The sequence below is a fragment of the Marmota marmota genome, unplaced genomic scaffold (genome assembly GCF_001458135.2).
Source record: "Marmota marmota marmota unplaced genomic scaffold, marMar, whole genome shotgun sequence".
NCBI classification, from domain to species: domain Eukaryota; kingdom Metazoa; phylum Chordata; class Mammalia; order Rodentia; family Sciuridae; genus Marmota; species Marmota marmota.
Genome location: NW_026000079.1, coordinates 3,335,269 through 3,347,696, shown reverse-complemented (window position 1 = coordinate 3,347,696; position 12,428 = coordinate 3,335,269). Strand labels below are relative to the sequence as shown.

General features: G+C 42.4%; 1 protein-coding gene and 1 long non-coding RNA gene across 2 annotated transcripts; one reads left to right on the top strand and one right to left on the bottom strand.

Annotated features, from left to right (window-relative positions):
* Nucleotides 1-8,085: 8,085 nt before the first annotated feature.
* LOC125620263 lies at nt 8,086-12,311 on the bottom strand. Its single transcript, XR_007351878.1, has 4 exons — nt 12,171-12,311; nt 9,668-9,797; nt 9,304-9,506; nt 8,086-8,842 (listed from the first exon to the last, which is right to left on the bottom strand). It is a non-coding gene; the product is annotated as an uncharacterized LOC125620263 (long non-coding RNA).
* Aqp10 (aquaporin 10) lies at nt 8,703-12,169 on the top strand. The gene is made up of 6 exons (XM_015502821.2): nt 8,703-8,831; nt 9,321-9,447; nt 10,183-10,320; nt 10,426-10,544; nt 10,772-10,989; nt 11,407-12,169. Exons 1-6 carry the CDS (start codon nt 8,727-8,729, stop codon nt 11,696-11,698), a joined length of 999 nt encoding a protein of 332 aa, XP_015358307.1. The 5' UTR covers nt 8,703-8,726; the 3' UTR covers nt 11,699-12,169.
* Nucleotides 12,312-12,428: the final 117 nt, after the last annotated feature.

Genomic DNA, 12,428 nt, shown 5'->3' with positions numbered 1-12,428 from the left:
ACCCTGTCTCAAAATGAAAACAAAAATGACTGGGGATGTAACTTGGTGGTAAAGCACCCCTAAGTTAAATATCCAATACCAAAAAATAACATAAAATAAGTTGGGTCTGGGATTATAGCTTGGTAGTACAATATTTGTCTAGAACATGCAAGGCTCTGGGTTCAGTCCCCAATATCACACTCATGCATGTATGCATGTGCACACATACCAATTACCTAAAGTAACCAGTTTCTAACCCAAATTATGAGCCATTTGAATAAATAGGAAACTGTGATCCACATCTAGAATAAAAGAAAAAGTCAATAAAAGCTTAGTCTGAGTAGGCCCAGATGTTGAATTTGGCAGACAGTTTTCAAAGCAGATTTTATAAATATTTTTAGAGATTTAAAGGAAAATATTTGTTGGGCAAGGTGACACATGCCTTGAGTCCCACCTATTTGGGAGGCTAAGTGAGTTGGGAGGATTAGTTGAGCCCATGAATTTGAGACCACTCTGGGCAACACAAACCCCATCTCAAAAATACAAAAACAAATGAAAAAAATTTGACAATGATTCAACAAATAGGGAATCTCAGTAGAGAAACAGAGGCTGTAAAATAATAATAATAATAATAATAATAATAATAATAATAATAATAATAATAGCAGCCAGTGGTAGTTTTAGAATTGTAAAGGGTAGCAACTGAAAGGAAACATTTAGTAGATGGCCTAATTGCATGTAGGAAATAACATGCAATAGAAATTATCTAATCTGAAAAATAGAGAAAAAAATGTTATTAGGCTCGGCGTGAAGACATATACTTGCAGTTCTAGCTACTCAGGAGGGTGCAGCAGAGGATTGCAAGTTCAAGGCCAGTCTGGGCAATTTAATGAGACCTTCTCATAATTAAAAAAAAAAAAAAATCCTGGGCATGTATAGTTCTTGCCTAGCATGCATGAGGCCTGGGTTCAAGTCTCACTATTGAAAGAAAAAAAAAAAAGACTATGTTAGAAAGGAGGAGATATCTAAAATCAATAACCTACCAGGTGCAGTGGCACATGCCTTTATAATCCCACCACTTGGGAGGCAGAAGCAGGAGGATTAAAAATTTAAGTTCAGCCTGAGAAACTTCATAAGACCCTCACTCAAAATCAAAAGTAAAAAAGGGCTGGGGATGTAGCTCAGTTATAAAGTGCCCTTGAGTTTAATCTCCACTACCACAAAAAATAAATAACCTAATCTTTTACTTCAAGAAGCTGAAAAAATAAGAAAAACCTAAAGCAGTAGGGAAAAAAAAGAACATAATAAAGACCAGAGTGAAATCAATGAAAGAGAAAATAAAAGCATTAGAGAATTAATGAAACCAAAAATTGAACCTTTGGAAATATCACCAATAAACCAAATGTGGTTCCACATGCCTGTAATCTCAGCTACCAGGGAGGCTTCATCCATTCATCTATTGAAGAGCACCTAGTTTGGTTCTATGGTTTAGCTATTGTGAATTGTGCTGCTATAAACATTGATGTGGCTGCATCACTGTAGTATGCTGGGTTTTTAAATTTTTTAATTGTCAATGGATTTTTATTTTATTTATTTATATGTGGTGCTGAGAATCAAACCCAGTGCCTCACACATGCTAGGCAAGCGCTCTACTACTCCAGCCCCAAGTATGCTGTTTTTAAGTCCTTTGGGTATAGACTGAGGAGTGGGATAGCTGGGTCAAATGGTGGATCTATTCCAAGTTTTCTGAAGAATCTCCTTACTGTGTGCCAGATTGGTTGCACCAACTTGCAGTCCCACCAACAATGTATGAGTGTACCTTTTCCTCTACATCCTTGCCAATACTTATTGTTGCTTGCATTCGTTTTTAAAATTAATTAGTTAATTAATTTTACAGTAGAATGCATTTTTTTGAGCACTTGAATTTACTTTTGCTTAACAATTTCCATTCTAGAAATCTAACATAATGGAAGTAACTTTCAAGTGGCAAAAAATAGGTGCATATTTATATATATATATATATATATATGTTGTCATAAAGATATAAATTTACTAATAAATATGGAAAGGCATAAATTCAACACAATTGTATCAACAACATATAAGGGAAATAGTTAAATGATCAATTTCATACTATAGAATACTATGCATCTATTAGAGACAATGTTCTAAATCTAGAAAATCACAATGTTCTTTTTAAAAAAATATTAATTTATTTTAATTAGGTATATATGAGAGCAGAATGCATTTTGATTAATTGTACACAATTGCAGCACAACTTTACATTTCTACAACTTTACATTTGTACATGATGTAACATCATACCACATGTGCAGTCATATATGTACCTAGGGTAATAATGTCCATCTCATTCCACCATCTTTCCTGCCCCCATGCACCCTCTCTCCGCCTCTCTCCTCTCCCTTTCCTTTGCCCAATCAAAGTTCCTCCATTTTTCCCATGCCTTCCCTATCCCTGTTATGGATCAGCATCCATATATCAGAGAGAACATCGAGCCTTTGGTTTTTTGGGATTGGCTTAATTTGCTTAGCATGATATTTTCCATCTCTATCAATTTACCTGCAAATGCCATAATTTTATTCTCTTTTAATGCTGAGTAATATTCCATTGTGTACATATACCACAGTTTCTTTATCCACTCATCTATTGAAAGGCATCTAGGTTTATTCCACAGTTTAACTATTGTGAATTGAGCTGCTATGAACATTGATGTGGCTGTGTCACTATAGTATGCTGATTTTAAGTCCTTTGGGTATAGACTGAGGAGTGGGATAGGAGTGGTTCCATTCCAAGTTTTCTCCATACCACTTTCCAGATTGGTTGCACCAATTTGCAGCCCCACCAGCAATGAATGAGTGTGCCTTTCCCCCCACATCCTTGCCAACATTTATTGTTGTCTGTATTCTTGATAACTGCCATTCTGACTGGCATGAGATGAAATCTTAGAGTAGTTAGATTTCCGTTTCTCTAATTACTAGAGATATTGAACATTTTCCATATATATTTCTTAATTGAATATATATCTTCTTCTGAGAAGTGTCTGTTAAGCTCCTTAGCCCATTTATTGATTTGGGTTGTTTGTTCTTTTGGTGTTAAGTTTTTTGAGTTCTTTATAGATCCTGGAAATTAGTGCTCTATCTGACATGCATGTGGCAAAAATTTGCTCCCCAAATGTAGGCTCTCTCTTCACCACATTGTTTCTTTTGCTGAGAAGAAGCTTTTTAGTTTGAGTCCATCCTATTTATTAATTCTTGATTTTATTTCTTGCGCTTTAGAAATCTTGTTAAGGAAGTCAGGGCCTAATCTGATGTGATGAAGATTTGGGCCTATTTTGCCTATATTAGGCTCAGGGTCTCTGGTCTAATTCCTAGGTCCTTGATCCACTTTGAGTTGAGTTTTGTCAAGGTAAGAAACAGGGATTTATTTTCATTTTTGCTGCATAAGGATTTCCAGTTCTCCCAGCACCATTTGTTGAAGAGGCTATCTTTTCTCCAATGTATGTTTTTGGCACCTTTGTCTAGTATGAGATAACTGTATTTATGTGGTTTTGTCTCTGTGTCTTCTATTCTGTACCATTGGTCTACATATCTGTTTTTGTGCCAATACCATGCCATTTTTGTTACTATAGTATAATTTAAGGTCTGGTATTGTGATGCCTCCTGCTTCACTCTTCTTGCTAAGGACTGCTTTGGCTATTCTGGGCCTCTTATTTTTCCAAGTGAATTTCATGATTGCTTTTTCTATTTCCATAAGAAATGACTAAGGGGATTTTAATTTGAATTGCATTGAATCTGTATAGGGCTTTGGGTAGTATGGCCATTTTGACAATATTAATTTTGCCTATCCAAGAGCACAGGAGAGTTTCCATCTTCTAAAGTCTTCTTCAATTTCTTTCTTTAGTGCTCTGTAGTTTTCATTGTAGAGATCTTTCACCTCTTTTGTTAAGTTGATTCCCAAGTATTTCATTTTATTTTTTCAGTCTATTGTGAATGCGTTAGTTTTCCTAATTTCTCTTTCAGAGGATTCATCACTGATGTATAGAAATGCATTTGATTTATGGATATTGATTTTATATCCTGCTACTTTGCTGAATTCATTAATTAATTCTAGAAGTTTTCTGGTAGAGTTTTTTTGGATCCTCTAAGTATAGAATCATGTCATCAGCAAATAATGATAGTTTGAGTTCTTATTTTCCTATGTGTATCCCTTTAATTTCTTTCCTCTAATTGCTCTGGCTAGAGTTTCAAGGATTATGTTGAATAGAAGTGGTGAAAAAAAGGGCATCCCTGTCTTGTTCTGGTGTTTAGAGGGAATACTTTTTTTTTTTTTTTTTGCCATTTATAATGATGTTGTCCTTGGGTTTAGCATAGAGAGCTTTTACAATGTTGAGGTATGTTCCTATTATCCCTAGTTTTTCTAGTGTTTTAAACATGGAAGGGTGCTATATTTTGTCAAATGCCTTCTCTGCATCAATTGATATAATCACATGATTCTTTAAGTATATTGATGTGGTGAATTATATTTATTGATTTCCATATATTGAACCAGCCTTGAATCCCTTTTACAGTAGAATGCATTTTGACATATAGTACACAAATGGAGCACAACTTCTCATTCCCCTGGCTATAATGGTTCACAATCACTCCACTAGTGTCATCACACATGTATATAGGGTAATAATGTCTGTCTCTTTTACTGTTCTTCCCATCCCCACAACCCCACCCCTCCGCTAACTTCCCTCTACACAAACCAAAGTTCCTTCATTATTCCCTATCTTGCTGTCCTACTGTGGATCAGCATCCACTTATCAGAGAAAACATTCAGCTTTTGATTTTGAGGGAGGGATTGGCTTATTTCACTTAGCATGATATTCTCTAGTTCCATCCATTTACCAGCAAATGCCATAATTTCATTCTTCTTTAAAGCTGAGTAATAGTCCATGTGTATATGTACCATATTTCCTTTATCCTTTCCTCTGTTGAAGGGCATCTAGATTGGTTCCATAGTTTATCGTGGATTGTGCCACATTGATGTGGCTGTGTCACTGTAGTATGTGGATTTCAAGTCCTTTGGGTATAAATCAAGGAGTAGGAAAGCGGGGTCATTCCAAGTTTTCTGAGGAATTTCCATATTGCTTTCTATAGTGGTTGCACCAATTTGCAGGTCCACCAACAATGTATGAGTGTATGTTTTTCTCCACATTCTTGCCAACACTTACTATTACTTGTATTCTTGATAATTGCCATTCTGACAGGAGTGAGATGAAATCTTAATTTTGATTTGCATTTCTCTAATTACTAGAAATGATGAACACTTTTTCATACGTTTATTGACTGCATTTCTTCTTCTGTAAAGTGTCTGTTCAGTTCCTTAGCCCATTTATTAATTGGGTTATTTGTTTTTTTGGTGTTAAGTTTTTTGAGTTCTTTATATATGCTGGAGATTCATGCTTTATCTGAGCTGTGTATGTGGTAAAGATTTTTTTTCCCATTCTGTAGGCTTTCTTATCACGTCATTGATGGTTTCTTTTGCTGAGAAGAAGCTTTGTAGTTTGAATCCATTCCATTTATTGATTCTTGATTTTACTTCTTGCACTTTAGGAGTCTTGTTAAGGAAGTCAGGGCCTAAGCCAACATGATGAAGATTTGGGCCTATTTTTCTTCTATTAGGCACAGGGTCTCTGTTCTAATGTCTAAGTCTTTGATATATTTTGAATTGATTTTTGTGCAGGGTGAGAGATAGATGTTCAATTTCATTCTGCTACATATGGATTTCCATTTTTCCCAGCACCATTTGTTGAACAGGCTATCTGTTCTAATGTATATTTTTGGCTCTTTTGTCTAGTATGAGATAGCCATATTTATGTGGGTTTCTGTGTCTTCTATTCTAGATCATTGGTCTACATGTCTATTTTAGTACCAGTACCATGCAATTTTTGTTACTATTGCTCTGTAATATAGTTTAAGGTCCTGTATCGTGATTCCTCCTGCTTCACTTTTCTTGCTAAGGGTTGCTTTGTCTATTCTGAACCTCTTATATTTCCAAATGAATTTCACGATTGCCTTGTCTATTTCTATAAGGAATAATGTTGGGATTTTAATTGGAATCACTTTGAATCTGTTTAGCACTTTTGGTAGTATGGCCATTTTGACAATATTAATTCTGCCTATCCAAAACCACAGGAGATCTTTTCCATTGTCACTAGAATTCTTCATGACATCAACCATTCTAAATTGCATTCTGTGGAAAAAGACTTAAGATGAAGAGATACAAAGCTAAGACTTATTGGGGCTGGGACTGTAGCTCAGTGGCAGAGTGTTTGATCCTCAGCACCACATAAAAATAAATAAAGACATACTGTTCATCTAGAACTACAAAAAATTAAAAAAATTTATTGAAGAGTGCTAAAACTCTTGAGAGGTATATAAGTAAGGAAGTAAGGAAAGCAGGATTGGGCATAGGGAAAAACTGACACACCTGAAGATGTAACTATTATGGTTTAGATATGAGGTGTCCCCAAAAAGCTCATGTGTGAGACAATGCAAAAAAGTTTAGAGGTGAAATGATTGGGTTATGGGAGTTTTAACCTAATCATTACATGAATCCCCTGATGGGAATTAACTGGATCGTAACTGTAGGCAGGCAAGGTGTGGCTGGAAGAGGTGGGTCCCAGAAGAGTGTGTTTGGGGTTTATATTTTGTTATGGTGAGGACAGATAGCTCTCTGTCTCTGTCTCTCTCTGCTTCCTGGTAGCCATGTCTTGAGCCACTTTCCCCTGCCACACTCTTCCACCATGATATTCTGCCACACTTTGGGCCCACAACAATGGAGTTGGCCATTAATGGACTAAGAACTCTGAAACTGCAGCCTTGAAAATAAGCTTTTCTACCTCTAAAATTATTCTTGTCAGATTTCCTGGTTGCAGCAATGAAAAAACTGACTAAAGTATATAACGAAAGTTTCAGCTGATCCTATGGGGGAACTCTGGAGTTGGAATGGCCCTTCAGATTTTTCTCAAATTGAGGCAAAGAGACCAGGCCTTGTATCCCTGCATTAACCAATTACTGTACATGGGTCCCATAGAAGAGCTCACCTTAGGTGACTCGTTTTCCTAACTCATAGGGCATTGCATTTGTGGTATCAGAGGCCAATGGGTGTGGTAGCATACACATATAGTTCAAACTACTTGGAAGGCTGAGGTAGGAGGATGGCTTGAGGCCAGGAATCTGAACTGTAGGGCACACTGCTGATTGGGGATCCATGCTAAGTTCAGCATCAATAGGGTAACTTTCCAGGAGCAGGGGATCACTGTTCCTAAGGAGGAGTGAACCAAGGGGTGAACCTAAGGAATTGTTATGTTGACTCTGAAAAGAGATCTGGATGGAGCACTATAGTATTTGTTAAACCTAGCAGAGAAGTATTATTGCACATGGATATGCCCAAGAGTGGGCCAGATCCCGAGTGTTTACATAAATCAAGGTCCCAGGCCTCAAACACTTCATAAACTATACACAATATTTTAAATATTTGTAGATTATCTGTTTCTACTTTCTGGAACATAAGCTCTAGGAGGGTAGAAACTATGTTTTCTTCACCATTTTTTCCCTAGGGACTGAAGTTGATTAACTGTTGAGTGAATCTAATAGGAGTCTTGAGATATGAAGAAAAAGGATCTGGCTTCATGTTATGCAGAGTTAAGAGTGGCATGTCTCTGGAGAAGAGCAGGTGGAGCTGAGCATGGGTGTGAACTCCTCATCTTAAGCTGTGGCAGAAGACACACAGATAAAGATTCTCTAATCAAGCAGGGTGCGGTGGCACATGCTGCCTGTAATCCCAGAAGCTCAGGAGGCTGAGGCAGGAGGACACAAAGTTGGCCTCAGCAACTCAGTGAGGCCCTAATCAACTCAGTGAGACTCTATTTCTGAATAAAATACAAAATAGGGCTCTTTCTGGGGATGTGGCTCAGTGGTATCCACCCCCCCCACAAAAAAAAAGTGTTGGGAATTTGGCTCAGTGGTTAAGTGCCCCTGGGTTTAATCTCTGGTACCAAAAAAAAAAAAAAAAAAAAAAAAAAAAAGACAGAAAGAAAAAAAGAAAGATCCTCTAATCATGAGACCCTGCATGAAGAAAGCACAAGCATTCAACATGTGGGATCCATTTTCACAGTCTGTAGTCTTCAGCCCAGTCTCTCTGGATGCTCCTTGAGTTCTTCAAATATCCAAATGCTTTGAGGAAAGGCTTCATGTTCCAGGTGAGAGGCATTGTAGAATACCAGATGGAGAATTAGAAGACCCAGTTTGAATTCCCTCAATCACTAACTAACTGTGATTCTGGGGAATTATAGGGCTCAGTATACTCATATGTCAATGGGATCAATAGTACACAGCTGTCTTTAGGGTCAAGAGTATTAATGTATCTGAAGCAGGGTACTTTCTGCAATTCAGGCTAGTTCTATGAGAAATAGGGATAAAGGACAGAAGAGAGAGAGAGAGATCCTGGGCAAACTCCAGGCAGAGGTGCACACAGCCTGCTCACAGACAGGCCTCTCACATTCCAGCTTCCACATATGCACAGAAAGCTGTGAGCTCTATTCTACACATCTGTGTAGATAGTAACTGCCAAGATAATTGGTTTTAAAGTCTGTTCCTTATCTTTTCCCCTGGCATGCAGGAGCTGTGTGCCTATGCACACAGAAGAGCAGTGGACAGAGATAGCAAGACACCACCATGGTCCGGGATCAGCTGCTGGCCAAAATGAGGGGCTACTTTCGGATCCACAGCCTCCTGGCCCGACAGTGCTTAGCAGAGTTTCTGGGTGTATTTGTGCTCATGGTAGGCAGTAACTGCGGGGAAGAAAGGAGGGAGGTAGACCAATATTTCTGGCTCTTCCTATACTTCCTTTTAACTCTCAATCTCTTCTCTTTCCCTCTTGTTTCTCCTCTTCCTTCTTCTCCTTCTCCTTATTTTTAAATTTTTGTTTGTTTTATACTGGGGATTGAACCAGGGCACTTTACTGCTTACCTACAGAGTTTCTGATAACTTTCTGAGGGCTCACCAAGTTGCTGAGGCTGGCTTCAAACTTGCAATCCTCTTGCCTCAACCTCCCAAGTCATTAGAACTATAGGCACGCTCAAGGACACTCAGCTTGCTTCTTCTATTAGATGCCTTCTCTCCCTTTTTCCTTCTCCTCCACTTCTTCCATTTCTTTATCTCTTTCCTGTTTCTGCTTTTCTCCTTTCCCTGCTGGTCCCTTGGTTGCTCCCAATCTCTCTCCTGTTGGTCTCCTGGACTTCCTTTTCCTCACCTTTCTCTCCCTGTCAGCTTCTCACTCAGGGGGCTGTGGCCCAGGCTGTCACCAGTGGAGAAACCAAAGGGAACTTCTTCACCATGTTTCTGGCTGGTTCTCTGGCAGTTACAATAGCCATCTACGTGGCAGGCAATGTCTCAGGTGAGCAGGGTGGGGTCTGGTCATCGGAAGGCGTGGGACGTGTATGTGGCAGTGGGTGTCTGCAATGGTAAAAAGGCAGGTCCTTTGGTGACTCATAAATATTATCTTCGTAAGCTTGACCAGTGCCCTAGACTGAGATATGTCTTCAACCTTACCCAGTCCCTCCCCTTCCTATCTCTCTCCATTCCCCTTCCTCACACTAATGGATCAGTTGGCTTACCTTGGCAGAAATCTATGCCAGGGCAATGACGGTAAGTACTGTTCTCTGACGCCTCACACCTGAAGCTCTCTGGTGTCAACTCCACTCAGGACCTTGCGCTTGTCCCTCAGATACACGCTGCATCAGTGTGCTGAAGTGGAAAGGGCAGAGAGATGCAGGTTCAAATCTTGGCTTCACTGTGTGATCTTGAGGAGTCACTTAAACTCTTTGAGCCTTAATTCCTTAAGATGAAGCATGAAGATCATGAGCTCAAAGCCAGCCTCAGCAAAAGTGAGGCCCTAAGCATTGAGACCCCATCTCTAAATAAAATACAAAAAATAGGGTTGGGGAAGTGGCTCAGTGGTCGAGTGCCCCCGAGTTCAATCCCTGATACCAAAAAAAAAAAAAGAAAAAAATATATATACACACCCATATATGATGAAAATGATACAATTTATCCTAAGAGTTGTAGGAAGGAGAGGCCATGTTGCTGGTGACAGTGTTTGGATGCTCATTTTCTTCCTCTGCCCCTGAAGGAGCTCACCTGAATCCAGCCTACTCCCTAGCCATGTGCCTCCTGGGACGCTTCCCCTGGTCCAAGCTCCCCATCTACTGCTTCGTGCAGCTGCTGTCTGCCTTCTGTGCCTCTGGAGCCACCTATGTTCTCTACTATGGTAACAGAGGGGACAGTGTTGGAGCACCTGTATGTGGGGAGGGGTGCCTCAGGGCAGTTTGCCGTAAGTAAAGATGGCAACCCTGGGTTTTCCTCTCTCCCAAAGATGCTCTACAGAACTATACAGGGGGCAACCTGACAGTGACTGGCCCCAAGGAGACTGCCTCCATCTTTGCCACCTATCCTGCCCCTTATTTGTCCCTGAACAATGGCTTCCTGGATCAGGTAGGTGAGAGGAACAGAACTGGAAAAGTTTAACCTTTTCCCTTCACTTGGGACCCCAGCCAATTGTTCTGGGTGGAATATGGAGCTAGTTCTACTTTGGTACCCCACCAGCCCCCAGCTGCTTGTGTTGAACAAAGCGAGGTGACATGGGGGTCATAGTTTGGAGTGTTTGGGTGCGGGCAAATGGAGCACCTGGCAACTAATGACCAGGACCCCTCTGTCTGAAGGTTTTGGGCACTGGGATCCTGATTGTGGGGCTCTTGGCCATCCTGGACGGACGCAACAAGGGAGTACCTGTGGGTCTGGAGCCCGTGGTGGTGGGGCTGCTGATCCTAGTCATCGGACTATCCATGGGTGTCAACTGTGGGTTCCCACTCAACCCTGCCAGAGATCTGGGTCCACGGCTCTTCACCTACTTGGCTGGCTGGGGCCCTGAAGTCTTCAGGTGGGAGACATCTTCCCTGGATGCGGTCCTTAACTCACCTCTCTGTGCTAATGGCTCTGTCCCTGGGTCCCTAGCTTTCTCCTCTTAAATAGTTCTCTTGCCCTCTTAGGACAGCGTTCCTCACTCTCCCCTGTCCTTTCACTGAAACAGTTAAGATTTAGAGGTTGTATTCTGGGGAACGTCATATTATTTCTTTGGGCATTAGTGACCTATCTCATCAGCAAATGGGTATATTCAGATAATTCCCTAAGGCTAGAGGCTGGACTAAGTTCTTCTGGTGGTCTCTCCTCTCTCTTCTCGTGTCTTTCACTCCAGAAACTACTTTAGGGAGCTCCCTTGGTTACTGGCGCAGTCCTTGAGGAGAGGGGAGACTAAGGGAACCATTCCTCATGCGTCTCTTTTGTCCTTCTCTTGCAGTGCTGGCAATGGCTGGTGGTGGGTGCCTGTGGTGGCCCCTTTGGTGGGGGCTACCCTTGGCACAGCCACATACCAGCTGCTGGTGGCTCTGCACCACCCTGAAGACTCAGAGCAAGGTCAGAAAAAAGCCTCAGACTTGGAAACTCCTGCCTCGGTTCAGATGCCCAGCCTCAGGGCCTCTAGGAACGCAGTTGCTAAAAGTAGCCACGAGGGGGTGTCCACGCTGGACGCTGGCTTGGGAGGGCTGCGGGAGTCTGCGGGGTGGAGGGCCGACGGGGGAACTTTCCTCTAGTCGGGGCCTGGCGGGGAACTTGCCTCCAAACCTGGGTCCCCTCTGCCTGACTTCCAGCTCTTGTAAGCCCAGCGTCGCGCGCCTTTGCCCCACAGGGGCGCTTCGCGGACGGTCATTAGCGGCGGGGAAGCCGCTCCATCCAGGGGGCGTGGTGGGGCGGCGGAGCACGGACCGTCCCTCGCCTGGTAGGCAGGGAGAGAAAGGCGAGAGACGAGGCACGACCTCTTCCTGGCTAACCCGAGGCTGTGTCGTTCTCGGAGAGCGAAATGCCACGGGAGGAGCCCGGGCGAGGAGCCTGAGGCGGCCGGCTGCGGGGTGTGAGTCGGGGCCACGGGGAAGCTGGCGGCGAGGAGGATTCGAGCTCGCCGCTTCTCCCGCCCTCTCGTCCCTCCGGGCCGAAGATGCGCTTTTTGCAAAGAAGGCAGCATTTCTCATTCGCTTTCTTACGAATTAAAAGGAAAAACCTCGCTACCTGGCTTCCCGGGTTGTCCGTTTGTTGAGAGGTGCGGGACGGACGCGGGGCGAGGGGACCGGCCGCCGGCCTCGGGGGACGGGCCAGGACCCTCCCCCTGCCCCGCACAAAGATGGCGGCGCTCGCTTCCCTGCCCTCCGCCCTCCCCAAAACCCCCTCCCGCCCCGCCCTCCCACCGCCACCGCCGTCACTTCCGCCCCGCCGTGGCCGAAACTGACACAAAGTAGCGGGCCGAGGCCGGGGGGGAGCTGGGCCGAC